The sequence below is a fragment of the Anas platyrhynchos genome, chromosome 2 (assembly GCF_047663525.1).
Source record: "Anas platyrhynchos isolate ZD024472 breed Pekin duck chromosome 2, IASCAAS_PekinDuck_T2T, whole genome shotgun sequence".
NCBI lineage: Eukaryota > Metazoa > Chordata > Aves > Anseriformes > Anatidae > Anas > Anas platyrhynchos.
The window spans coordinates 21,205,472-21,233,085 of record NC_092588.1 but is presented as its reverse complement, the minus strand read 5'-3'; the positions used below and the strand labels follow the sequence as shown (position 1 = coordinate 21,233,085).

The 27,614-nt window shown below is 42.5% G+C and overlaps 1 protein-coding gene across 4 annotated transcripts; it reads right to left on the bottom strand.

Moving 5' to 3' along the window:
* Nucleotides 1-1,212: 1,212 nt before the first annotated feature.
* Nucleotides 1,213-27,357, bottom strand: AZIN1 (antizyme inhibitor 1). 4 transcript variants are annotated; one of them, XM_072033090.1, is made up of 13 exons: nt 26,957-27,357; nt 21,310-21,447; nt 14,142-14,339; nt 13,042-13,212; nt 11,866-12,039; nt 11,402-11,574; nt 7,682-7,816; nt 6,144-6,225; nt 4,768-4,842; nt 3,694-3,859; nt 2,992-3,110; nt 2,582-2,796; nt 1,280-1,887 (listed from the first exon to the last, which is right to left on the bottom strand). In XM_072033090.1, the coding sequence occupies exons 5-13, from the start codon at nt 11,965-11,967 to the stop codon at nt 1,776-1,778; spliced, it is 1,179 nt and encodes a 392-aa protein (XP_071889191.1). In that variant the 5' UTR covers nt 11,968-12,039; nt 13,042-13,212; nt 14,142-14,339; nt 21,310-21,447; nt 26,957-27,357; the 3' UTR covers nt 1,280-1,775. The 4 variants fall into 4 exon arrangements, with proteins under 4 accessions (NP_001278507.1, XP_071889191.1, XP_027305895.1 ...); XM_027450094.3 differs by lacking the exon at nt 13,042-13,212; NM_001291578.1 differs by lacking the exons at nt 13,042-13,212; nt 26,957-27,357 and having other exon boundaries at nt 1,213-1,887.
* Between the last annotated feature and the right edge of the window lie 257 nt (nt 27,358-27,614).

Genomic DNA, 27,614 nt, shown 5'->3' with positions numbered 1-27,614 from the left:
ACCTGAAAGTTAAAAGTTTTCCTTAAAACTGCATAACAGAATTCTGTTAAGTTACCTTAGACAACTACAGCTTGTATGTTACAGTCAAAAACTGTAAAGTCTGTTTTGCCTAAGGAAAGGTTTTAACTAGTAGACAGAACTGGGTGCATGTTGATTTCTTGAAATTTAAGGATGGATGGTAATTCAGGTTTCAAAAAAAAAAATGATAAAAAAAAAAAGAACACAGGCTTCTGACTATCATTACTAGACCATTGTCAAAACAGAAGTCATTTTGTACTTTTAAGCTAGCTGGTAGAACTGTTCTGACAAGTTGAGTCCAATCTGACATGTTTGCTCTGTAGCAAGTTCTTTTTTTCCCCCCACTTTCAATTAAAAAAAAAGTCATCAAGTTTTACAAAATCTTTGCACCTTACAGAATGAAAGGTTAAGATTTCCTACCAGCTGGCACTCACTTAAAATATACTTGCAACCAAAAGGTAGAAATTTTGTTTCTGACTAAAGGTTTAAACCCCCCCGCCTTTGAGTAGAGGATTCAGAATTTAACACACCATTCCAAAACCCTGACACCCCTCCATCCAATTCTCACACGAGATGAATTTAAGAAGTGAAAAAGTACGAAAATCAGAAAAGGACCCAGAAAAAAAATCCAGAGGCTCCAGTAACAAAGAAAGCCCCTGAATGGTTTCAGCAGTTCAAATTACTCGATACGGATGACATACATACTTCTGTTAGTATGCATTACCTTCACTTTGTGGGTTTATTTAAAGAAAGTCCAGTGCACAGCCCTTCTAGTAAGAGTTCACACTATACAGAATGAGCTGAATTTGGAAGTTGTACTACTCACTGAACACCATAAAAAAAAAAGCTTGTAAAGCTGTACTAACCCATGCTGCCTTAGGGGCACTACATGCATGCTAGCTACAAGACCACCTCATCTTTGTACACTTATCATCTATTGCAGGTTTGCTATGTGGTGTTAGAACAGCAGCTAGGGCCATACTATAGAACTAAACACCACAACTTGCATTTTAGCCTTCCAGGAACTTACGACTTTCACTTTGTACAGATTTATCAAGCTGAAATTACTTACTGCTTAACGCAAAGCTGAAAGAATGGGCTAAAGAGAAGAAGGCTCCTCAGTCCTGTACAGATCTATCTATTTTATAGCTGTATCTTCTGCCTAGCCCCTCCCAAAGTTAGCCTGAAAAACAGTAAAATCTACACAAAGTTTTATTGCAATCATACAAGGGATACATCAAGGGTCAAATACAACAAATACTATGATGCAATTTTACATTTATTAAACTACAGTTCAAAGCACAAATTTACACATTCTAAATACACTAAACATCTAATGAAATCACACTGGTCTCCCACTGACATTTGATATATCTGGGCGAAAGACAATAACTTTACAAGACTTTTCTAACAGGAATCCTTAGTATAAAAACTGTGTACTTGTATGTAAACTGTTGAAGAACCCAAGTGATGGGTTTCCATCTCCACTAAGTCATCCATTTTGTTGCATATTTAAACGCTCAGGGGTTGCACAAACTTAAGTTTAAATTTGGATGCCATTATCTAACCCTCCCACCCCCCAGTGAATTGTAGCTGTAGCTTGTTTTGCCTGGTCCCCATTAGCTATTACTACTTTTTTCAAGTTTTGAAGAGAATGAATTGAAATTCAAGATTGTTCCATTTCTTCCACACTGGAATGTTGACCAGACAAACTACAGACTTGCAACTGCAGGTCTAAATGAAGCGTTAATGCCTGTTTAAGCTGAAGTGGAAAAGCGGTCTTCTGGGCTCAGCTGAATGCAAGAAGGCACAAAGAAGAAGTTCTTCATCAATGTGTCTGAAGTAATTCCAGCATCTTGCATCTCATCCCTGCAGCAAGAAAAGTATGAGTTGTAACAAGGAGCTTGTGTACAATTTAATTTCAGAAACCAGCCTTGGAAATAGCATTTGAAGTCTACTGCCCCTGGATATGTTGACCTCAGCCTCAGCAGAGGGGAGAACTGACTACGCACGTTCATGGCAGACACAGAAGGGCCGTGATCCACTGACAGGTGTGCAGGGACCTGGCTCCATAGGCACTGGAACATGGCCCAATTCTTACTGTCCATACAACTGTGCTAGGACCCTTCCTGTCTACAACCTGCAATGCCAATACCGTATGCAAGTTACAATTAGGAATTGTATTAGGAATTTCGTCATTTTTCCTAACTGTTTGCAAATGCAAAGTCTTCTAAGTGTAAAATTTCCCAGTTGGATTAGGGGAACCTCAACAGTTGATGTTGAACATGACTCAGGAGCAGCTACCAATAAACTCACAACAGTTCACGTTATGCTCTCCTTTGTCAACCCTAAAGCAAAGTAGGCATGTTATTACAGCTCTCAGTTTACTCTTAGCAAAAGTCAGACACAATAATTAAAAAAGAACCACACCACACGAAAAAGGCACGCTCTTCTGCTCAGTTGCATCTTCCTGTATTTGCCATCATAAAAATAGTTTATATCTGGCTGCGTGCATGTGCTCCTGAAACAAGTGAAATCTTGCAGCTATCAAGAATTTTCTTACCAGTCACTGAAAGACATCATGTAGTAAATCAGTGGCCTCTGATAGTCGTTAAAGGTAGACTGTTCACCTAAGGTACCAGAACCCATGTTATCAAAGATCAGCCAATCTCCAACGCTCAGCTCAGGAAGAAGACAGTTTTCCACAATTTGATCAAGCTCATCACAGGATGGACCCCAAAGGCTGCTTGCGAACAGAGGCTCATCTTCCTTGTATTTCTATACAGAAATGTACCAGTAATTCTGGCTTTAGTTATTCAGTAAGAAAATGTTCAAGTATACAAAAGGATAACTTTACAAATAACTACACACATGATTTAAAAAAATATATGTTGTATATATGTATTAAATATATGTTATAAAAATAAAATTGTAAGAATAAGGCCTCTCTCTGAAGAATACAGAAGGACTCACCTTGTGAACCCCTGGGTTAGTATTCAGTTTCTCAGACAATTTACTCGCAAAAGAACCATAAACACCATCATTTATGTAATATGTAAATACTGGTTCATCATCATTCCTGGCTTGCTCCACTGGAAGAAGTAAAAAAAAAAAAAAAAAAAAAAAAAAAGTAGTTATCTTGCATGTATTTTTTCAGTCATAAGTTAGGTTGCAGAAAAACTAAAGTCAACTGTTTTCCCCTGAAAAAGGAGTCCATGTATCAGAATGGAAGGATTATGGGCAGAGTAATCAGTACAAAACAAGATTAACAATTCAGTTGGAATATTAAATGTGAGGCTTAGCAAAATAAGTATTTTCAGTAACAATCACTAAATAATATAAGGCCTGCTTTAGCAGACAACAAATCAGCTTGGTTTTGTACTTTTCCATGTTAGTCTAATACAGACCCTTCCAATACACCTGATGTAAAGCACCTAATCTAGGTTTAAGCACTGACAAGTCAAACCTAATAAATACACCAGAAATGCCAAACCTCTGCATTTCATTTTCTTTGTTACATTTATAATATATGGTCAGAACCGAAAAGGTGGTTTACAATGCAGCAAAAGGTATATATTAAATACATGCCAGAACAAACTAGTCCATCCTGGCTAAAAGTAGTGAGCAGTTGTCTCTACCGATTCAGAGCACACTAAAGATAAACACATTGCTTACTTCCAGAAGGAAGAAGTTTGTCATACTCAACAGTTTTCTTTGCAATGATGTTAACTGCTAGTGTAAATGCAGATGAAACATAATAACATCCAGGCTCTGCGATCACATCAACACCAGATTCCTTAGGAAAGTAGGCATCCAGCAGTGGCCTGATGACATGATTAACCTAGGAAGTTGAAATCACAAATAGGACACATGTAACTCAGGCTATACATGTATATCACACACACACACACCCTCTGAAGACAGCAGCGTACAGTTCTAGAAAGCATGACAAAAAGCTTACTCTATTCCTCTATCATGACAAGTACCCTTACCCAGAAGTGCAAAATTTACAAAAAAAGTGTTTAAATATAGGTCATTCTGCTGAAAACTGACAATTGAACACCATGAGCCTGAGTATCATACAGTCCCTCCTCCCAACCAAAGCTCATGCTGAGGTTCACTAAAGACAACAGATAACGTGAAGTTACATACAAAGCCAGAAGAACAGCACACATGCCTTCGTGTGACTGGTTCTGAATGTTTTTGCATTAGAAACAGAATGACTGTTTTAATGCTGATGCTCGAATCTTAAGCCATATTTTTGATTATTTAAGATTAAGAATTAAGATCCAATTTCTGCCAAATCCACGTTAAAAGTTTCATTTAAAAGCAAAACCATCAGTCTTCAATTCTAAAGCAAAGTGCCTGAAGCTTTTGTGCAATAGCAATACAGTTTACGATCCAAAGCATGCTAAGCAGTCTTTGCCCAAACCATGCAAGAGCAATCAGTTAAACATACAATATATGGGCCAGTAACTTTTTTTTTTTTTGTGGCTAATTCACCGCAGCAGAAGTTATGTCACAGATTGAACTATGGAAATCAGGGTTTACCCGATACAGACGCGATTTAAAAGGACTGATTATACTACCCAGAATAAAGAATGTAAAACCAATTATTTGGATCTTATGGCTTACAGTTTAGTATGGAATTTAGAGTAAGCTTCAGCTATCAACGTTAGTTGCTGTTTGAAGGTGAAACACTTAAACTTAAATCAAAATAAGAGTTTGAACTTTCAGTAATTTGCATACCTCTTCAAGCTGAAGTTCTGAACCTGTGAAGCCTCCACCAATATCCAACATGTTCATCTTAAAGCCAAATTCTTCCTAAAATACATAGGCAGAACAGAACATAAATACAGAGACAACCGTAACTGTAAAATAATGCTTTTTACTGTGGATATTTTTTATCAGGTTATATTTTGAGCATATTTAGCAAAGTATAGTCTGGCGAACAAGTTTTATAATTTTATAAAAATTTTTATAATTTTTTAGTAAAAAATAGTGCAGTTCCATTAAACCTAGCCGTACTAGTAGTGACTAGGATGTCAATAGAGGCTGGTTGCACAATCCTCACGTAGAAGTCCCACAGCAACGTCAACTCCCATTTTGTGGTATTTGTTATATTCAGACAATATCTGTGGATCAGGGTGGTGCATTTTGACAAGAGTTATGGACTCACTCATCTATATAATACAAGTCTTTCAGACATTGCTTGTGTGACAAGTCTGCTACAATGAATTCACACAAAGATCAGTGAGAACTTCTGTTTTGTTGCCCTCCGTGTGTAACCTGTCACAGGTAATGCACTAACTGCAATAATAAGAGTAAAGAGATTAATTTAGATTCTTCTCTATTTAGTTTATAGGCTTCCCATTTATACAAAAATACTTTGAGAAGTGATTTTTGAATTTCGCAATATGGGAAATACACGTAGAACATGTAAGACTCATTTACGTGAGTCATCTGAAGCATCTAATAAATCCATTCTTCATGCAAATCCAGATTCCCACCACCAAAATACGGCATCTTTAACATATAGGCATCGTGGCAAACAACCTCAGAAATCATGTGCACCAGGTTAATAGTTCTATCATGATAAATGACGAGATACAAATGGTTAAAATTTTAATATAACTTTTTAAAAAGCCAATTGTGTATTTGCAGTATTTGAGATTTGAATTTCAAGAAGCCTTTACCAAAGCAAGGAAATGATTTTATTTGAAAACGAATACTGAGTAACAGCAGTTGTTTATTTCAGCCATTTAGCTTCATTCTTTTCTGGAAAGTAGGTCATCTTAGCAAGTATCTTTGTTTTTTATGTAAATATATGAACTCTTTTTCCAGTGGTGCCTGAAAAAATGTAAAAAACTATAAAAACTGTAAAAATACTGGCATGCTAGGCTACTCTGTCAGTGGGACAGCATTCATTAACTTTTGTCCACAAGAAGATCGTAAGGTCTGTTTTACCTCTACCACATGCCTCACGATGAAGCATTTAGTGCCTTATTAGAAGGTTTTTCCCTACATGGATATACTCTGGGAACACTGCGGTTGGCTTGTTAGTCTGATTAGAATAGAACAGATCCTCTACTGAAGCACATGCAGGCGAGTTATCTCCTACTTACAGCCATGTCAAACACACACCGAGCATCAGATATAGCATGAATGTACGTTTGCAGTTCCTTGCAAGAGCCTGAAACATGAAATCTGAAAGAAATAAAAAGGCTGTTAATGCACAGAACCTTGCAGCTTTCAGACTAAGCAAATTGTTTCATTATCTACAACTGCAGGGGAAGTAATTTGTTTCCAAGTGGGTACAAGACAAGTTTGCATGGTTATATATTGACAGTGTAAAGAACACACCCAGATGATTGCCTTCTCTTCCCCTGGATTCCACATGAGGCCTAGCTTAGCTTAGCAACCTCTTACTGCTAAAAATATCCTACTACAGGCTCATATTTAAGAAATAAGAGACTCACAGAACCTTTCAGTCTCTGCTCCTAAAGAGGTTACAAGGTTTTGTAACCTTGTCCAAGTTGTCCATAAGGCTTAAGTAGTGCCAGAACACTGCTAGCAGCTGAGGTAATAAAGTGGGCACCAGCACACCCCCAGCCTTCCTACTACGGTCTGCTAGTTCAGGACAGACCGTGCTCAGATACCCATCTGAGCCATCATCACCTATTCAATTCTTTTCAGAATACCAATCCAGCACAAAGGTTATGAGCAACACTGACTTTTTAAACTTGAAATGCACAAAAACTACATGTTCTTGGTTAAAGTTGGCATAGATGTTCTGGATATTAAAGCAAAATGTTTATTTCCTCAGTGTCATCTACTTTTAGAACAGATTCATCATTTTTAATGATTATAGTACTGCCATCCTCTAACATCAATTCTGGGTAGATTTAAATCAAAACAAAAATGTTTAAAATCTCCAAAACCTTTTGTTTTAAAATACTTTTTTGCTGTTTTGACAACCCATCTCATTTGACTGCTTTCTGAAACCATTTGTGAATGTCATACATTAGGAGCTGAAGTTAGATGAAACAAAAACTTGTGTGCATTTTTCCTCCATACAGTGAAATCTTTGTGTCAGGCTTAAAATTAAAATACCACAGATGATTTGGAAGCTCTCAGAACACCAGGATTCAATTCCTGTCACTAGCACGTCAAAAACCTTTCTGAATACTGTGTCTTGATGATCAAGAAGCAACACAGGACTCAGCTCTTTGAAAAATCTAACCCCATGTTCACCTTGTGCAAAAATCTGTCCAAGCTATCTCATGTTATACTAGCAGCTTATCTGGTCTGCTATTTAATACTGGAGAAAAATAAAAATCAAGTTGCTGTGGAAGTTCAAGAGCAAAAAGAGGATGAGACAGGTTTTTAAACCTTGCTTTAACACCAGCATAAAGATTTTTGATACTCTATTTCAAATCACTTCCACATCAGTAGTAGTTACTTTGTTTCACACCAGTTTTTGCTTGGATATTAGTGCTTTGCTTGGAAGCAAAAAATCATGATCCAAAAACTTTTATTTCTAAATCCCTGTAAAAGAGAGTGCCAAAAAAGGGGAAAAAAGTCCTTTTGTGCTGTAGTTCTAAGTCTTGAACACATCATATAAACATCAGCTCAGCCAGCAGAGAACAATGAAGTTACTCACTTAACACCAACTATTTGGACTCCCAACTCCTTAGCACATTCCATCAGATGCCTACAGTTCTTCAGGGTGGTGCCAAACTTCATATTCATCTCCTCATCAGCAGTAATGTCTTCTGTGGCAATGTGCAGTAAGAGCCTAAGAGAAGGGGAAGATGATTGGGGCAGTTGGTTTACATCATCAGCACATGTGAAGCCTGAAGACTGTCAGAAGTATGTTGATTATGTTGTCAGGACTCCAGCTCCATCGATGGATGAGTCAAGTGAACCTAATAAAAACAATCCTGTACAGAGAAAAAACTAGCAATTAGGGGCTAAAACATGGAGCCAACAAGGATAAGGGATTTCGAAATGCAGCAACTAAGACTCTTTTGTAGCAGCAAGAGTCTGTTGAGTGCTGTAATAAAAGAGAACGTTACCTTCTAATAAAGTATGCTTTCCCTAACACCCTCACTGACTGTAACATGCTTTTCCCATCTCCGTTCTCCTTTGTAGCCCAGAGTAGAGGATGGAGAACCCCCTTGAGTCAGTCTTGTGTCAGATGTAACACCTGGAAAACCCTTGGCTGACACATTTAAAGTACAGCCTGGCCACATCCCTCTGCCCCCCCTCAGCTGAGGGCATGGCTTGGGGGTCCCCACTCTTCCCCTGCTCTCTGCAGGCTCTTGTGGAGCAGCAATGCAGTCAGCACCACCTCCTACAGCCTTAGGCAGTGAGATAAGGTCCTCCCTCAGGTCAAAGCCTAACTCTAAGTAGGCTCAGCAAGCCTCAGCATCAGTCCTTCACCTGCATTAAACAACACTTGAGTGGCAAAGGCATGCTTATGTCAAACCCTTTCCAGGTACACCCCCAAAGTTTACAAATTCAGACTGCTGCCCGCTAAGAAACTCACTGGCTTTCCCACTCCCCCAGCCACAAGAAAGATCACCTTATTAGCCACGTGGTAAACACAACAGAAGTTGTGTCATGTTATACACTGACTGCTCAGGAGCACGTTACAGTTAGCCAGCAGGAAGGGCATAAACAAATGGCAAAGCTCTGTGCCCGAAATAAAATAGTTCTTTTCCAGAGATGCAACAAGCAAATTTAGCCTAGCCATGCCAGAACATGTCAAACTAACACCTACCTTGACTTCTGAAAGTCCTTTTCAAATGTCTCACAATATGTTTAAAATGCATTTTGTAAAGCCAAAAAAAAAAAACCAAACAACTAAATTCTCACACCAGTTACCAAGCAATCCTCATTAATTTTAAGGTCTATCACTTTGTTCTTCTTGAGACACTGCCTGGCCTCTAGCATGCTGTTTCTCTACTAGCAGAGACACCTCTGTTTGACAACTCTGTACTCAAATCACGTTTGTAAAGCATTTGGCTGACCATATTAAAAACTATTAAGTGTTCCATTCTTTTACACTTTAAAGAATTTCAAAACCATAATATTATTGTTTGTAACCTTACATTAACATTTCTTAAAGACAACACCCTATATTAAATTTTATTGATAAATTGTCACAGCAGCATTATAAATCAGCTAAGATTCCCCCTCCCTCTAGTGGAAGCCACTGTGAAGAAGTGTAATTCTTACTTTCTAGAAGTTTAGGATGATCTTTCTTCCTACATCTCAGCCACTTAGAGCAGGGATAGAGAATGTATATGCTTGGAAGTTGTGTTTTTTTTTTTTTTTTAAAAAAAAGATTTTTATTTTTTAAGAAGCATTGATCCTTAAAAAGAACTATTCTTCTGATGGAGCTCTTAGGACACCACCAACCTTAGCTGTTACCTTTGGACTTTTCCAAGCAGATTTTATTATAAGGAAGTGATAGAAAGTAAAGCTGGAAGTATTCCTTTCCCACATTTCTCCTCTTTATTAAATAAACTTGTAATCACTCAAGTTACTGAGACTTCCAAAGACAGGTGCATCAATTATAAAAAGCTGGAGACCCATCTGTAACTGTTACTGCACGAAGTTAAAGATTTTCTGAAAATTAGGAGGAGCAGATTAGCTTTATCTACAGAAGACAATCTAGCCATGGCTACCATACATAGGAAGAACAAGGCTATATAAAAGCTTTGACATTTTGAAAATGCACCAAGAAAGAAAAATAAAGCCCATAGTTATCACTTCAGTATTGAAGTTTTAATGACCTGAATAAGAGAATTTAAATTAAAAACAGAATCAAACAACTCTACCAAGTAGGAGAACTTGAGATCAGGTTTTTAGAAAACAGATGGCAATTTGCAGTTTTTATGAAAGTCAAAGTCCTTATCCTTCATAAATAATAATTATTTCAAATATTAGACTATGGGATCCTTGAAGATATGCGAAGTGTTTGTGCAACTCCTTCGTTCTGCTTCTCTGTTTGGCAATTGTACTGTCTCAAGAAAAATCTGCATCCCAACTTCCCTTACTGTGGACATTAAGATAGCCTCTTTTAGAAGGAGTTCTGTTAGATTCGAAGAAGCAAATTGGCAAAAAACTAATGAAAAACTGTAAAAGTGCCAGTAAAAACTGGTAAAATACTAAATGACGTAAAAGACAGCTATAACTTTGCTAAGGCACTCAAATTTGTGTGCTAAGGCACTCAAAAAAAATGTCAAGGCTAACATTTTGAACAGAGTATGTTATCAGAGATTACGTTCTTTGTACGAGAACTACTCTCCAGCATGCAAAACACTGTCAGGCTGCTATGAGGATGAAGTGTGATCAGTACCAACAGCAGTATTTTGAGAGAGTGTCTTTGAGAGAGTCTCTTGAGACAGCCTAAGAAAATGAGACTAAAACACAAACCAAACACACGGTACAAGTAGTCTCCCAGCTCTGTATGACTCAGTAGAATTTTGCCAGTTCTGTCACTATGGCCACAGTTTTGAGATGTCAGGACTCTTTTAAGGACAGTCTAGAAACAATAACTCTGAAAAGGATGCCAGGAATCCCATCTTTTAATGTGCTCTGATGAAGTTGTCAGGAAGCTGTACCACATTAGTCACTTGGAAGCAATATAATATCCACTTAGGCCTGACTTCAAGAAAGTGACCCACCGCAAAAGCTTTTGTACGTGAAGGAGGTGATGCTTAATGACATGAGCATCTATCAGTCTTTTTTTTTTTTTTTTTTTTTTTTTAAAACAGACAGAACATCAGCTTTGATGATCTCTACTGAAAGCATCTGGGCCAATGCTAAAGTGACTAGAAATAGAACTGGAGTCAGATTTCTCAGTAATAGTGGGGAAATATCTGTAGGTACATTTAACACCTGCACAGCACATCCAAGCCCTAGACGGGACCCAGAGCACAAGCTGATTTGCTGATAATCTCAGCACATTCTTAGGCTGAAGCCATTCATTTTCAAACAGAATATTCTAAAGGAAAAAGTGGAAACTGCAATAAAAACAGAAGAATGGACTTGCAGATGACAACATGCCAGACTCCAGAGGTTTTGTGACCAAAATCTTTCTACGAAGCCTGCCCTACTATAAGATCTCTCCCAAAACAAAGGCCTTACTATCATATAGGAAGCTGAGACCCAGAGAGGGAAACACCTGAAGGGAAAAAAAAAAAAAAAAAGCTACCTTAAAGACAGACATCATAGAGAGAAAAGAAAAACAGATATGTGAGTTGTATTAAAGAAGCCATGTATCATTGCTGCAGCTCAACAACCAACCCAGAATACAGACAAAATTAAATCTCTCCAACATAAAAAGCAAAAGCGTAATTTTGACACTTACTTAGCATTTGGATGGTTACGTGCAATTTTCTTCAGCTCAATATCACTATCACAAGTCATGATGTTTATCCCAGCTTTTGCCGCATACTTTATCTGAGAAGCTTGCTTGCAAGGATTTGTATATATGATGTTTTCAGGAGAAATGCCCAGGCCTTGTACCAATGCCATTTCAGACTGAAAGACAGGAGCATACCAGAGTTTCACAGTCAAGTGCACTATCTTCACCGAGTTTTCAGTAAATGTGCTCTCATACTGTAGGAAGTAGTCCAAATAAGATACAGAACACTAACCACTGCTTTTAGGATGGAAGAATAGATTTTTAACAGCCAGCTGAACATAGAAGTTCATGTTTTAGACTATATTATATATAACCATGGCACTTACTAGTCAAAAAAATCTGATTTTAAAACACTGGACAGATGGAAGGAGATAAGGAAGACAGATATGAAGCCAATGGACACTTACTTTACTGGAACATGCAAATCCAATCCCAAGGGTTCCCAGAATTTCGAGTACACCTGGAGTAGAATTGCATCTTACAGGATAAAATGGTTTTATCGGTGCCATCACGTTCTGCCATTGTATGTTTTTCTTTACCAGCTTTCCAAGATCACCAACATAAAATGCTCTTTTTCCGGTCTAAAATAACAAAGTTAGGAAAATAAAATACCTGACATGGTGAGTTTGCTGTCAAAACACAAACAACCTAAGAAAAAGTCATAAAGAATTATGTATTTTTTTTTGGACCTGCTATTAACTTTTAGGTTTGACCCTGAGCAATTTTCTTGTTTGTACTTTTACCTAGCAATTTGAACTAGCTTTAAAATCAAAGGTAATACCTACCACTTCAAAGATACTATGAATGGTTTATAGATAATAATCTGACATTCCTGGACAAAAGATAAAACTTAAAGGCCAAATACTCAGTTTATCTAAAAATACAGAATAGGTTACAAATCACTTCCAACTTAGCATTTTTAGAAGTCTGCGATTCTTTGGAGGGTGAAAATCCACTGGGATGAAAGCGTCCACAGTCTCAACATAATTTGCACCTTATTATACAAGGAAAAAAAAAAAACTAATGTACTACCATTACTTCAACCTCTAGATAATAGCTCATTTTACTGAAAATTTGTTTGAAAATAAATTTGACTACATGAATTACATTATTGAGACTGTTCTCCACATTTTATGGAGCACAAAGTTTAAGCAGAATTTAAGGAACTTAATTCAACACGTTAGAAGTTGCAGAGTCAAGTACATAATCTTTAACAAAATGCACAGATAATTTTCTGTAAACTGCAACAGTCCCCCTCCCTTGTGCATCTTTCACCACAGTCTTGCTTAGTATCAAGTCATGATGTCGATGTAGAGGACCAAAATCCAAACTGATCATTCTGTATTTGTTCATAATGTGCACTCAGTAAAAATCCTGTAAACAAATAGCCTAATTATATCAAAGACCGTCACAAAATACATGATCAATCTGAATTAAGACTGTACATCAAACGTTAATTCTAGCACGTGACTAGATACAAAACGCAGATACAAAACTTTGTCGTGGCTTATTGTACACAATGTCTTTATTTCTGTTTAAAAAATAACACAAATAGAAATTCCATCGGGTGGAAGCATACTGACCCCCTGTACGGGTCACCAGCAGGAATGGGATCTGGAGCTTTAGATCCATGGCACACGCCTCTACCCCTTGAGCTAAAGGAGTAAATGAAAGCAGCAGGAGGCAGCTATCCTCTGTGAGCCAGCCAGTGGTTGGAGACATGACATGTTGCCAGTAGTTTACCTATTTATTTGCTAGACAGAAAAAGAATATTAGGAATCAGGATTTGGGAATCCTTTACCTGAGTTCAGAAGGCCATGGGATTTAGCTATTTGCTGTACTATAGATGAGCACTTGCATTTGAACATTAGTTTTGGTAAACCAAGGGAAAAAAAGTGAACAACTCATAGGTGTGGCATATTAAAGATACAGGACTTGCTAATTAAACTTAATTTTTCATAAAGGTCTTTCTTTCTACAGCCTTGTCAACAAAACAAAGCCTACAACATCTTCCTACCTCCTAAGAAATGAGTGAAGCCTGATTTCAATAAAACTACTGTATACACAGAGTTGTTTTTTTTTTTTTCCAATTGATTGCTAAGCCTCAGTAGCTTTTAGACCAGTTTATTTTTCTTGGAAGAAAAAAGCTGCACCTCACAATGTGTTCTTGGTCTTGATACCTGTGCTTCTTACACCTAGGAAGGTAGCGGGAAGGTGTACAACCTTATGATTATGACCACAGAAGTTTTAAACATGGCTTTAAGCTGGCTCAGCACAAGCATTTGTCCAAACTGTGGCGTACTTTCAGGGAAAAAGCAGAAAATTGTTTTTAACTCTGCAATATACACTTGTCACATTTCAGGTTCCTGGTCTAAACAAACCTCACTGAAAATAAAGTTTCTTTGAAGAATGAGATAGGAACCTGCATTTAAGACAATCAGCAAAATTACCTTCCTGTTAACCATGCTCAGGGAGGTAACAATTGCTGTCCAAATTTCCCCAACAGAATTCAGCCTTAAGAAAACAAACAATACGAAGTAAAATTAGAATGAGTAACTACTTTATAAGGTGAATTTTAGCCGACTGTTCCTCTGTTGCTGTCAGATCATCAGTGCTAAATACCTTGACCTAGTTTGAAGACTTAGAACTAAACCAGAAGATCTGGAAAATTTATAAAACTTACATGAGTATGTTCATAAATACAGTTGTCAATAACATCTGCAAGAGTTGCTCCTTCATCCAACAGGCCAATGGAGTAATTTGCATCCTCGAGAAATCCTTTCATCTCAGCCGTATTCCGCGAAGCCGACAGTCATAAACCAAGAAACACAAGGGATGGGCTTCCAAGCCTTAAATCCGGGTCCTTAAATTATGCAACAAACTGTACAAAGAAAACAAACCAATGGGAAAAGAGGCACAAAGCATACCCTTCATCTCTTGACAGAATTACAATAGTATTTATTAAACAAAGCTGGTTATTTTCTAAAGACACCTGTATTTGGCTTTTAAAATAACAGAAATATAGGTTTCCAGTTTAAAATGCGAATAGAAACTAGAAACGTTGCAGCTGAATGTGAAAACAATACTTTACAAAGACCCTAGAAGTCAATACGATGGTTTTGGCTTCAGATGTTCCTAAGGTCATGATATGAGCTGTCTCATGTTTATTCCACCACCTCCCTAGAGTAAGTAAATAAATAAAACCCAACATTTGCAACATAAGTTTGGTAAACACTGTTAGCAATATGAAAACATACTTACTCCAGCTTCCTTTCATTCAAGCTAATATTAAGAAAGACAACTGAGGAGCAGTTGCTCTTACTTCTTGTCATTATAGTCAGTAGCAGGGAGAACACTGGCATGAGCTTTGTATGCTTCCTGGATCATTCATTTTGAGCATGCCACCTATGTTTCTCAGAAGAATTATTTCCTGCCAGGTGAATTTTACTCTGTGGTAGTGAAAATTTTCACTAAAACGTCCAGGAGATGAATGACAAAGACAAGTGTGGTTCTTACTCAGCATACTTGCCTCACAAGTGAGTCATATGCTTCAGTGAATCCTGAAGACCCAAAACAATTACGAAAGGGTAAGATAAATCCTGACATCGGAGCAGCAAGTAAATTATAATTACAGAAACAATGACTAGGTGGCAGACATTTCAACAACCAGGAAAAACATCTTCAGAGTCACATCTCATTTGTAATTTGTGAGTAACAGCTAAAATTCCTTTAAGAAGGCTAATAAGCTCACAAATTAAGTTTGACTTGGAATCAATGAAACAAACGGGAACACTGGAGCCATATTTACACAGCCACTACCACGCTGTGAACAGGTACTTCATGGGTATCCTTGATTTGCCAGCTAATTAGAACAAAGACCTGAACACATTCACCTCTGTAAAATAACAGTGGTTTCCAGTAGCAGAGTACAAAAAACATTTTTTTTCCTCTTGAGAAGAAACCTAGCATCAGCATTTTACTGAAGACTCAACACAGTTCCAGAGCATTAGAAATCTGAAGGTCAACAGCAGAAAAGCTATGAATATAATTTAAATGGTAACAGCAAAGTTTAGTTCTCTTCACATAATTTCTGCTATAAATTTCTGCAAATTTATGCTATGGCTTAAACAGCCTAATGTATAAAGCTCGGAAGTACTTCATACATCCTCAGGAACATGCTGGTTGTGTAATAAAACATTAAACTTTCCTTCTCCTACAATAGATCTTTTGTTGTCCTGCTGCAAGAAAAATACCCGAAGAGAGGAGTGAGCAAACAACCATGCTGAACACACACAGAAACAAAATGATTTCCATTTTCAGCAGATTATTCAAATGCAACATTGCCCTTTCAAAAACCTACAACTTTCTAAATCCTTTTGTTACACTGAGGAGTATTATAATTTAAAGGAAAAAAATATATAGTGTTGCATCTGCACCTACAATATGCTTTGAACACATATAATCAGTTCCATGACTTTAGGAAAAGTTCAGCAAGCCTCAATGACAAGATTTTGACAGAGTAACTCTTTATAGGGTGAACTTCCATGATCCCAGTTTCTCATTCCCCCTCCCCACTCACATCCCATCCACCAAATCTGCGAGTATCTGCAACTGAAAGCACGCAAAGTGACTGGGCTGACAGAAGCCTTATAATTCAGCTTCTTTTTTCAAGTTGTTGGACAAATTCTGCATTTCTGACCCTAAGCTCACAATTCCCTAACATATTGTACAAGCCCACTAAACAGTCTGAAGGCAAAACTAAATTCAGGATTTGCTGTATATAAAAGGGTACCAGACTGGGTTTTAAAGCTGGATTTTTTTTTTGTCTGGTTGTTTTTAGTACGACAAGCCACTTCCTACACTCCGAAGCATGCAGATGCTCATGAGTCCCTTCCACTGTACTACTGCACGTCTCCACCCACCCTCCCTGGGAGGAAGCACAGATCTGTCCTGTTGGAAGGTCTCCGGACACTCAATGGAAGCAGTCACAAGCACTGAATAGATTTTAGCCTCAGACACACACACACCCTGCAGGCTAATTGCTGGTGCCTCTGATTGCACACGAAGCTTGGTCCAAACAAGCAGCTGGCTTTTCTCTCTCCAAGTTCTAGTATTTGTCTGAGCTACATGGAGGGGATTTAGGCTAATTTTGTAGCGTTTTTAAAATAAAGCTTTTTCATAGTCAATGATGGTGGTGTCTGTAGTTTTACAGAGACAGTGTAGTTGTCAACTTTCCTCCAAAAGCTACATTTTTACTTTTAGGGAGGTCCTGTGTGAGGGAAAGAGAGCAGGATTAAATAAAGCACAGGGAGGGAAGAAGCCTTTTTGCCATGAGCTCCCTGAAAGCAAAAACGACATGAACACTTAACTGGTCAGTTTACTTAAGACTTAACTTCAACTTACTCTGCCAAGTTGAAGATTAAGAAAAATGTCTGAGAGCAAAACTAAACAGATCAGCTTCAGACAAGCAAGTTGCTCTATGAAAGACAGTAAAAACATTTGCATTTTATTTAACTAATTGATCATACCAACTTTAAACAACAGCAAGGTTTAACTAACACAATAAGAGCTTTTTGTTAGCTTTGATGAAGGTCATTTCCTGAAACGCTGTCTCTTGTAATTCAGTTATCCAGAAGCATCTTATGATCAAGAGGCAGAGACAAAAATGAGCCCATACTAGTACAGACAAATAGCATAGCTTGCAGGAAGCCATAAACAACCTAGTATAACCTCTCCCAGGCTGCTAAACAGCACTTGCTTTTTCTAAGCATGTCTGTGACATCTAAGCTGTTCATTTTGCAAAATGCATCCAGTAAAAGAGCCTACCAACTTCTATCCTGAGTCCCAGCTCATTACCCTCCTCTCCAGTTTCTTCTGCTCTTGGAAGAAATTCTCTCCACTCTTGCAAGATAGAAAATATGCAGAGAAAACTGGAATTCCTACCAGCAGTATCATACAGTGGTGCATACTTGAGAGATTTTTCTTTAACACGTGCAGAGGGATTTGGGATTGTGCTGTATCACCTTACCCTGTTATGCCCCTCCTAACCTCCCACCCCAAAGCAGGAGGAGAATCAATGGTAAGATCTGTGGCATATGAAATGAGCACACGCAAAAGAGAACAGAAGAATGGTTCAAGACTTCCGAATCTGTAGGGCAGAATCAGAAATTACAATACAGAGTTCAGTTCACACTGGGAACGCTGACATAATGCAACTCATAGTTTGACAAACTTCATGTGGTAACACCACCCATTTTACTCCCCGAAGTGTTAGCCTGCACAGTGCTCCAGGACATATATTTAAGAGCAAACAAAAGCTGTCAAGTGGTGTGAGACTTCTACATAGGCACGCAATTGCTTTCTTTGAAGCAAGCAGTACATCCTCAGGCTCTTCAAGATTTAACACAATGATTTCCCAGATGAAAAACTTTTATCTTAAAGTTCAGATATGTAAACACTGCAATTAACGCAAACATCTGGAACACAAGAAAATTAAAATACTCTGAAAAGCGACTAAACACATGCTTGTCATATGCAAGCATCCATAACAAACTCATTGCTTCCAAATTTTTTCTTTTTGTTGTCAGAATTACACATTGTTTGGCCTGAAAAAAAAAAAGTTGTGTTTTTTTTTTTTTTTTTTTCTCCTCCACTAAAAACTTCCTCTGCAGAGAACAAAGTCTCCACAAACCAGACAGGTTCCCAATAATGCCTTTCAACTACCCGTCTCAGTAGACAAAATAAATATTTATGAGATTAACAATTATGCCAATGCAAAAATCCTAAAGACTCAGAAGACCTTCCTCTCACGTTCCTTACTGTACAGGTTCTTCAAGAGTAAAAGATCAAAAAAAATTGAAGCATTATCACTAACGTTGCCAATTAAATGCAGAAGCAGATATACTAGGAAAGTAGAAACGTGAGTCCTTTGTTTTCAGTACAAGAAATGCCCATTTATATTCAGAGCATCTTTAAGGAGTATTCCAAGATGCTGTTTCACTAACTTGTGTCCTCATCACTCAGTTAGCTGAACACAATCTCAAGCCAAGTAACGCAAATCCTGAAGCAGGTTTCTCTATTTACAATGATTTTCTGCATTTTGCATCACTCCATTTGCCTCTCGGCGCAAATCCATCGAGGGTCACTGCAGAATACCTGCACGGCTCAGGTTAATTCCCCCTGCCTCCCTTCAGCACTATTTCACACCATTACATGAGCCATGTAACTGAGCATCTGTGATGAAGAAGAAAGCGAGCAAAGGAGGAGGTGCTCAGAAATAACGCCCCATTTCACATTTTCTTCCGCAACATCCATGCTTTCAAGAACTTTCTTCTGCTTTCTTGACGTCTGAATACATTATTCAAAGCTGATAAGCCCGCAAAGCTTCCCAAAAGGCATGCGTACTCCTGCAATCGCACGTATGCTTCTGTGGTACCACATTTGCTTGCACTCTCATGAAAGAGAAGTGCTACCTCGCTTCCCTTCCCTCTCCCCACACTTACCAGTCACTCGTAATACTCTCCATGCTGCCCAGTGGCCCTCTACTGTGCTCCCAGCCCCATTCAGACAGAAAGGCAGGAGAGCTTGAAAGGCCAGCCAGCCCAAATAACTCCTGCTCCCACTGGGCATAAGCAGGGCTGCTTAATAGGTCAGCTTTCCATTGGAAATTCCCTCCATTTCCAATCAGCCAGACACAGCAATAAATAGAACAGGTTTTCAAAGCAGCAACACCTCAGACCTCAGCTGCCAAACTGTTTGCTCAGGAAATTAGAGCTTGAAGAGCAAGACAGAACTAACACCCCAAGTTCTTCCTTGGCCAGCGTTGATACAAGGACAGAAGTGGGAGGGAAAGAATTATAAAAAGGAAGCAAGTTTAATGGGAATATAAGTATACCTTCAGACAGAAGATTTTTATTTAAGTTCCATTGCAATATAAGATTAATAGTTATATTTAAAAGCTCAATTGACCTTTTTCCCCATTAAATCACTTTACAAGTTGAACAGGACTCAAACTACCAATTAGCTGGCTAACTTAAATACATCTTAGCTGTGTTGGAGGCAATTACCCATGCTTCAGCACACCAAGCCACGCAGATTTACTGGCAAACACTTAGGGAGTACCGCTACATACATCACCTCTACGTTCAATATTGAACTGGTTTATTTGTGGACAGCATATTAGCACTAAAGACATAATAGATCCTAGAGCAAAATAAGCATGCAGAGCAGCTGAACTTTCAGCCACAAATCCAGCACATCCAGCGGTGTTTCCATTCCAGGACAAGCTACACCTTGTGCTACTTGCTGCAGCACATCGGCCCACTAGTTAGGGAGGTACCAGAGCAGCCTTCCCCACAAAGAACACAACTTCAAAGTCAGAATTACTTCAGAATTGTTTTAAAAAATAAAATCCACTTCCAATACCTTAAGATGTTGCACTACATGCTCTCCTTCCTCCTAACAATTTTGCTGCCTTTGCTAACTTTTAGTTGCTTGTTTACTTTACTACTGTTGAAGTGCAAAACGTCACGCTAGGAAGTCCTACCCACATTCAAAAGTGAACTGAAACTCAGAAGCTAAGCAAGAGAATTTTCTCGGAGCTGCTTACAAAAAAGAAGTTAGTACCTACAAAACAGCAGCAATATATAGAAAATTTTCAGTGTCAGCTGTATTCGCTTGAACTAAATAGAACCAGATATATTTGGCTAATTCCAGCACATTTCAAACAAAACCAGAAGAACACCACCTCTGGAGATAAAAGACAGAAATCACGATAAGCCAAGCTCACCCTGTGCTTCCCTTCCTGCAGTATTTTCAAAGGACAGCATCATCTATGTGAAGTACCTTATTAGGAGACATACCAACAGAACTGGTATTTAAACTCTTTGTGGTCTTTAAAAAGTGCCTTTATCAGTTAAATGCACTTCACCATTCTCATTCTGAAGTTTGACATTAAGAAGCTTTATATAATTTGTAGGTACTAAGCCAAACAACAAAAACACCAGATAGCCTGACAAGAAGCAATACTGTATAAAATCAGCTTAACTCAGATGTTACAAACGCATTTAAGGGTATTGTTAAAACCACATAAAGCTATTGTTTTGTGTTAGCAGAACAGGATAACCACACACATTCCAGAGTTTTCCGCGCTCCTTAAGACCAACTACATGCGTTCACTTGTTTTCAGTTATCACGGCTTTTGTTCTGCTTTAATAACTGTTTGCCTCTTTAAATTTAAAGAGGTTTATAATTGGTGCACGATTTCCATCCAACGCAGAATTCCACATTCTACTGTAGCTCAACTACAACTATTTGTGGAAGTGAATAATAATTAGCAAATAATGGAGACGGGCATTTGGGAAGGCACACCCTTGATCAGCATTAGTTACTGTTTACAATAGCAAATTTTAACTATTTCAGTGTAAGACACCCTCAGAAATCACACAATACTCATCAAATCATGGTTTGATGTTAATAGGCAGGCAGTGCGAATTCTAACTTCCAAATTCCCACTGTGAGACTGAAGCTACTACAGCTTATTTTCAGATTATCTGTAGCCAGTGGCCCTAGTGCAGAAAGTACAAAGTTTACTAACACATGTTCAAGTCCCACAGAAGTTGATCAGATAACGCTGCTGAGAAAAGTGTGAGGTAAGTAAGAAAATTACAGTGCTACCTTGAATGAGCGCCCAGGATACCATGCGTGCTCCTGCTTTCCAATTTTTGCTAAGCTACATGAAGACAGTTATTTTGTATCTCAAAAAGCCAACACATACTGTTCACATTTTTGGAAGTACTTAGCCTGCTGCATACAGATGAGGAGTGAGGGAAAAAAAAAAAAAAAAGACTTACATGGACAAGTTAGGAGATGGAACCCTACTATCATCAGCTAGGTTCCCAAGGTGGCTCAGCGTTGAAGTCGAACTGTTCTCTATAAAGCACTTCTCCTAAGCCTTCTGGATAGTTGTAAACTTGATCAGAGATTTTGCCCTGTAGGGAGAAACACATGCAAAAATAAATTTCATTGCCAGAACAAAATAAAAGCTTAGTCTTAAAACACAGGACACGTGTTTTTAGTGCTGCAGTTAAGGAGGCTTGCAACTTCAAGCTGTGAAAGTCTATAATCACATAAGATACCCAGTTTTGAACTCATGAACTCCAAGCCAGACCAAGTCAGGTGTATGGAGCACTGCTAGGACACATGGGAACTGCTTTTCTGTACTCATCTTTCATCGTCTGAGCTGGAAGACTTTTAAAGCAGAGGCAAAGAGCTCTACACCAGCCTGCTGTATGGAAGTCCTTAATACTGGACCACCTGCCCCGAGATGTTTTTAACCCTGTAACTGTTGCAATTTTTCTGGTTCCCCCCCCAGTTCCTTTCTACTTTGTAATTCCTTTGCCACATGCTCTTTCTTTGCTGTGAATGGACCTGATATGTGGGTGAAAATAGGGCTTTGTATAGAGAGGCTCAACACGAAACATACAAACCCAGAGATGAGCGAGATAGTAAAAAGAAAAACTCAGGCTTGCCTTCAGGAATGAGGAAACATTTTGGCTGGCCCCTAAGTCTAAGGATGTTACACACAACACCAAGGCAGCTTTTTAGAAGGCCAGTTTACTCAAATTAAGGTAAAGCAATCACAGAAAACAGTCCGAGGAACATGAAAGGCAGTCAGGCAGACACAAACCAGCGCCGCTGAGAAGCTGTGCCCTCTGAAAGGAGCTGTCATTTTCAGGGACTCCAACACAGTACAGAGCTGGCCTTGCGTAAACCCAGCACACACACCAAGATCTCCACAAATTCACTGTGGTCTACGGCATGAAATGGGGAATGCACCAACAGATTATAAAAAAAAAAAATAAACCTTTGCTGCTCCCATTATTTAAATGAGCCTACAAGCGCAGACTACAAGAACCTGGCTTCTGGGAATCGCCTAACCCAGGCTATCATCTTCTCAACCACAATACGGTTAAGCAAACTGCCAAAGTGTATTTTTCCAGTTATTCTTGCTATTAGAAAGCTAAACAGCTGTACCCTACCTCCAGGGCAACTTTTTCACAGCAACTCTACAGAGCAATCTCTCCAGCTTTAGCATGAAGATTAACATTAGCATCCCGTATCAAAAATAAGCCTCGCTCCTTCAGACTTGTTTGAGGTATTCAGGAATTCTGCCAGGTAGGATTAATGTACGTGCACTGTATTTAATCACCCCTTTCTTTCATTAACGCAAGAAATCAGTGATGTTTTGTTTTCAGATTATGCATACAACACCTTTAAGAACAGCCAGCACTTGGTTTTTGTAAAATCAACCAGGAGCTCCTCTGTGCTGCTCTGATTACGCTCAAGGACTCGTACCGATTTGAGTCCACCTTCCTAGGGGAACAAGGCATTAAAAACTGCTGCTTCTAGGCGCAGCACATGGCCCTTCAGTGCAAAACCTAAAAGGACGTGCTTCAGACAAATATCATCAGCAGTACTACTCTGATAAATGCTCCCACACGTGCCAAGGAGAAAGCACGCAAAAAAAGTTTCCAGGGTGTTGGAGTGAAAAATGATCATTTTCTTTAACAATAGTTAACTACGAGCTGTGCTGAGTTCCAAGTGCTCTCCAGAATTTCTTTTAAATGAGGATTATTTATCTAAAGAGACTACGTATGTGTATAAAAAATACTCTGACTTGCCTCTTTCATGCAGATTTGCCAGTATTAAATGCTCAGAGCTGGAAACAGTAGGATATGAGCATTTCAAATCCTACTAGTTTTATTCTATAAGGCAAGTGAGTAAGCTAAGAGTTAGTTTGCTCCGTGGTAATAGAGCAGGACTACCATTTTAAGCCATAGAAACGTGCTAGATGCCCATAATAGAGGAGGACAACCCCATTTTTAGAGAAACTGCCCATGTGATGAGGCACAAGAAGTTCCACTGTTTAAGGGTGTTAAAGTAGGTATAAAAATGCTCTTTGCTAAACGCCGAGCTCTGTGCGAATGAACCAGGGGGCAGCTTTGCCTTTTAATAACCAAGTGGCACCTACGTGTGTGTATTTATCTGCCATCCGTACGCACACCAGCAGGTGCCCTGAGCCTGACTGCAGCTCAACCAGAAGTGCAGTACTTTATACCAAATAGTAGCACTCACCTGAGGAACAAAATAACCCCCACAGCTGCCCAAAGAACGCAGCATTGCCAAACAACTGCATCTGCCTGATAAGCCCTATGAGCACCCGCATGAGCCCTTTCCAGCTCATCTGGCCCCCCAAACATGAGACAGATAGACCCACAAAACTGAGCATAATTAATTTCCTTCACTAAGATGATCCAGGGCATCTCCCAGGTTCCAAAAAGAGGTCTCACAATGATCTGAGCTAAACTACCCAAGGGCCAAACCCTAAGCATCTAGCAATGACCTCACACATTTAGACCGACAGACAGACTCGGAGGCACCAAAGTTACTCTGGTCCACAAATAAACCAAGCTATTCTTCTGGTACAATGGGTCTTTCCCAGATCAGTGCCAAGGCATTTCGGGGAGGCGGTCTCCGAGGGAAAGCACGGCTCTGCTTGCTGTCCTGAGGAGCACGCGGGTCTGCCAGAAATCCTCCCATCGACCGCGCTCTCTCCTGCACTGGATCAAGAGTGTTTTGAACTGAAATTTGCCATTATATCCAAATTAGTCCATTACATGATTAAGCATCCTTTCAGGAAGGGACAGGCTAAATTCCCTGCCAGAGCACTCTGTCCCTCCTTTAATTGGAGAGATTGAATCATTTTCAAATCACATGCTCCGGCTGAGCATTACCCCAAATATACACCTTAAAAAAAAAGGCATTAGGCTTTTTAAAGAAAAAAAAAAAAAAGAGCCACCAGCACACCAGGCAAACCCAGTCGCATGAGCTGCTCGCCTCCAGGCAGGCTGCAGCGCTGGTGGATGCAGTGAGTCCTCCTCCTGCCTCCAGCAAAGCAGGAAGAGATTTTGCATTGCTGTTTAGCACCGAGGGATGCCACCCCACGCAAACTGCTGTGAAGACCCCTCTTTCTCTCGGGTTTAACAGCCCGCTCCCCGGAGCTGGAGGCTGCCCGCTCTCCCCTGGAGGGATGGAGGCTGGCCAGCCTGCTCAGCCCACCGCAGGCAGAGGAGGGGAGAGGAGGGGGCACCTCCCCTGCCCGACACACATGGGGAGGGGGCTGCAGTGTCGCAAGCATCAGCCACAGCGGCAGCAGCATTGTTCACAGGGTGACAGGAAGGAAAGAACTAGACTGGACCAGTCCAGACTGGAACAAACCCCTCCTACCATCACTGCTATCCACAACCCCCACCGCCCCCCACCACCGCTGCCTCTCACGGTTATCGGGGGAAGAATGGCGAGCAAGTGCAGGGGCTCTGGGGGCACGAGCCCAGCAGCTTGTGGAAGGTGGGAGTGGGGCAGCACCCACCCTAACCCTCTGCCACGCAGCGCAGGAAACCCAGCCCCACTTCTGGCTGGGGAGGAGGTAGACCTCAGCCGCTTTGCTGGATGCTGCGCCGTGTTTTCCTGCAGGGTGGCTGTGTTCGGCCGGGAGCAGGACACGGCCGAATCATGCTCAGTCACCGGAGGCTGCTGCAGAGGTCTGAAAATGCAGTGCTTCTCCCGTCTGCTGGCACGCACCGCCTGCGCGGGGTTACACAGTGCAGAAGACACGCTTCGGAAAGGGTTGGGAGAAGGTTTTAGCATGCTTACTGTCCTCGTTGCAACAACAGGGGTCCCCCAGCACAGCCACACACCTTCTCGGGCTCTGAATGAGGCCACAGCTGCCTGGGTAAGGTCTGTGGTGCGGTCTGGTGGCAGGGTGCGATGGCATCTTCCTCGTCTGTGCCCTGTGCTCGCAGTCCCCTTCACCAGGGCACAACACCCCTGTCCCACACCATGCTGAGCCTGAGCAGGGTCTAAACACACCCTGGCACCCAGCCACACATTTTACACACACGCAAGAACTGAGCTGCTACTTGACTGCCTCCCTGCCCTATGCTTTCCGAAAGCCACCAGCTGGACCACAGGGGCTGGCCGAGGCCACCACACGAAGGAGGCTGAAGCAGGAGACTTCCAGAAGGACCAGCAGCACCAAACCTGCTGCCGCTGCGCCGACTGGCTGACCAAGGGGAGGGGAAAGCGTGCGTCCTTGAGACAAGCTGCCTTCTGCTCATCTTTTCTGCTCCTCGGGAGGGAGAAACACACCTCTGGATGCAGGAGGAAACAGCTGAACGTGGGGGAAGGCGTCCCCTTTCCCTGCTGGACTCCCTGGTAGCTCTGCGTTAAGGCAATTTGCCCCGTCATCCCCCCTTGCGTGCAGGAAAGAGCCACTTGTGCTTGTGCAACACCCCCTGACTTGTGCGGCACCCTCACGCCCCGTGCCGTCACCGCCGCTTCCCGTGGCGATCCCGCGGCGGGGCAGCAGGGAGGGGGACAGCCGAGGTCCCCCCGTGAGGTGTCCCTGTGCCACCCCAGCCCCTCAGGTGCGGGGCAGGGCGCTGTGACAGCGCAGGAGGGAGGAGAACCCGGATGGCTGGCCAGGGCGCCGCACAACATGGCCTCTGAGCAGCAGGCGAGGAGCGACGCCTCCGCCGTGCCACGAGCACTGCTGTTGCTGCTGCTCCTCCAGCCTCTCCTCCTGTCACATCCCCGAGCTGGGGACACTCAGCTCAGCGCTCTGACAACCCCGGCACCGTGGGGGCTCACACACCAAGGCAGCGAGGCGCCTCCCCTCCCCGCCCCCGCTGCCTCAGGACGAGGGGACCCCCTCAGGCGGCCACCTCCATGCCCCCCCCCCCCCACCACCACCACAACCACGGAGCCCGGCTCGGCTCGGCTCGGGGGGAAGGCAGCGGCGCAGCAGCCCCCTCCACGGGGATCCGCCATGTTAGGGCCGCCGCCGAGCCCCGAGCCCGCTTCCCCCGGAGCCCCCCGGCCCCGCCGCCCCCTCAGAGCCCAGCCCGGCCCCGTGAGGTGGCGGCGGCCGCCTCAGAGCGGCCCCGGAGCCGGTGCCGGTGCCCGGGCTCCCCCCGCCGCCTCCCGCCCGCCGCGGGCGCTGCCGGCCGCCATGTTAGCGCGGAGCCCGCTGACCCCCGCCGGGGCTCGGGGACCTGGGGGGGGTCCCGCCGCCCCGCAGCCTCCTCCTCCTCCTCCTCCCGTCCCCGGGTTAGCGGCGACCCCGCGGGGGAGCCCCGGTTGTGGCTCAGCCCCGCTGCTCTCCATCCACCGCCGCCGGTGGTGGCAGCTGGGCGAGCCCCGGGGAAGGGGCAGCCCCGCACCGCAGCCCCGCCGCGCTCCCCGGGGCTGCTCCGTCCCCCCTGCGGTTGGGGGACTGGGGACGGCTCCTTCACCCCCACTCCAAGGGGCTGGGAGCCCCCTCCCCGCCCGCCGCCCCCTTCCCCGAGCCGGGAGCCCCGGCACCGACCCCATCCCGGTGGTGGGGAGGGTGTAAGGGGGTGGGGGATTGGGGGGGGACACCCCGCCGGCGGTACTCACGTGAGATAACGGCCCGAAAGATTTGGTAAATCGTCTTCTCTTTTTCGGCGGAATTTTTAAAGAGGGATGTGGGAACCTACAGCAGAAATACAGGCGGCGGCAGCGGCGCCTTCCAGGGCCATAGGCTGCGGGGGAGACCGGCGGGGGGTTAGCGCAGCGCAGCGCCGGGACGGGAGGGCACAGGCACAGAGAGACGGAGCCGGGCCGGGCTGGGGGGGCTGCGGCAGCGGGGGAAGGGGGAAGAGAGAAACGGAGGCAGGACCACGGCCACCGGGCGGCGAGGCGAGCGGCGACGAGAGGAGAAGGGGGCGCCGCCGGCAGCGCTCTTATAGCGGCGGGGAGGGACCGGCGCCACGCGTCAGCAGCGCCCGAGCGGGGCGGGAGCAGCTGCGAGCAGCGAACGGAGCCTCCCGGTTCCCCTCTCGGTTCCCCTCCTGCTCGGGGCTGGGCTCGGAGCCGGCTCCCGGCTGGGCTCGCTCGGAGCCGGGCGGCCCCGCACCGGGGGAGCCGCGGGGGCGCCGCCGGGGCCGTGCTGCCCAAAATGGAGGCGGCTCCGCCGCGGCCTGGGCGCCCCGCGGGGAGCTCCCCCCTCAGACCCCGCTCTGGGGGCTCTCGGCCGCCCTTTTTGGCTCTCCCCGAGGGGCTGCTGCGGGCGAGG

What these genes read in the sequence shown, in the direction of transcription:
- AZIN1 (XM_027450094.3), bottom strand. Translation starts at nt 14,243, where the DNA reads ATGAAAGGATTTCTCGAGGATGCAAATTACTCCATTGGCCTGTTGGAT. An exon ending in GTATTTATGAACATACTCAT is followed by an intron (nt 12,040 to 14,141) that starts GTAAGTTTTATA and finishes TTGTTATTTTAG; the next exon opens with ACCGGAAAAAGAGCATTTTA. An exon ending in ATGATGTCTTTCAGTGACTG is followed by an intron (nt 1,888 to 2,581) that starts GTAAGAAAATTC and finishes TTCTTGCTGCAG; the next exon opens with GGATGAGATGCAAGATGCTG.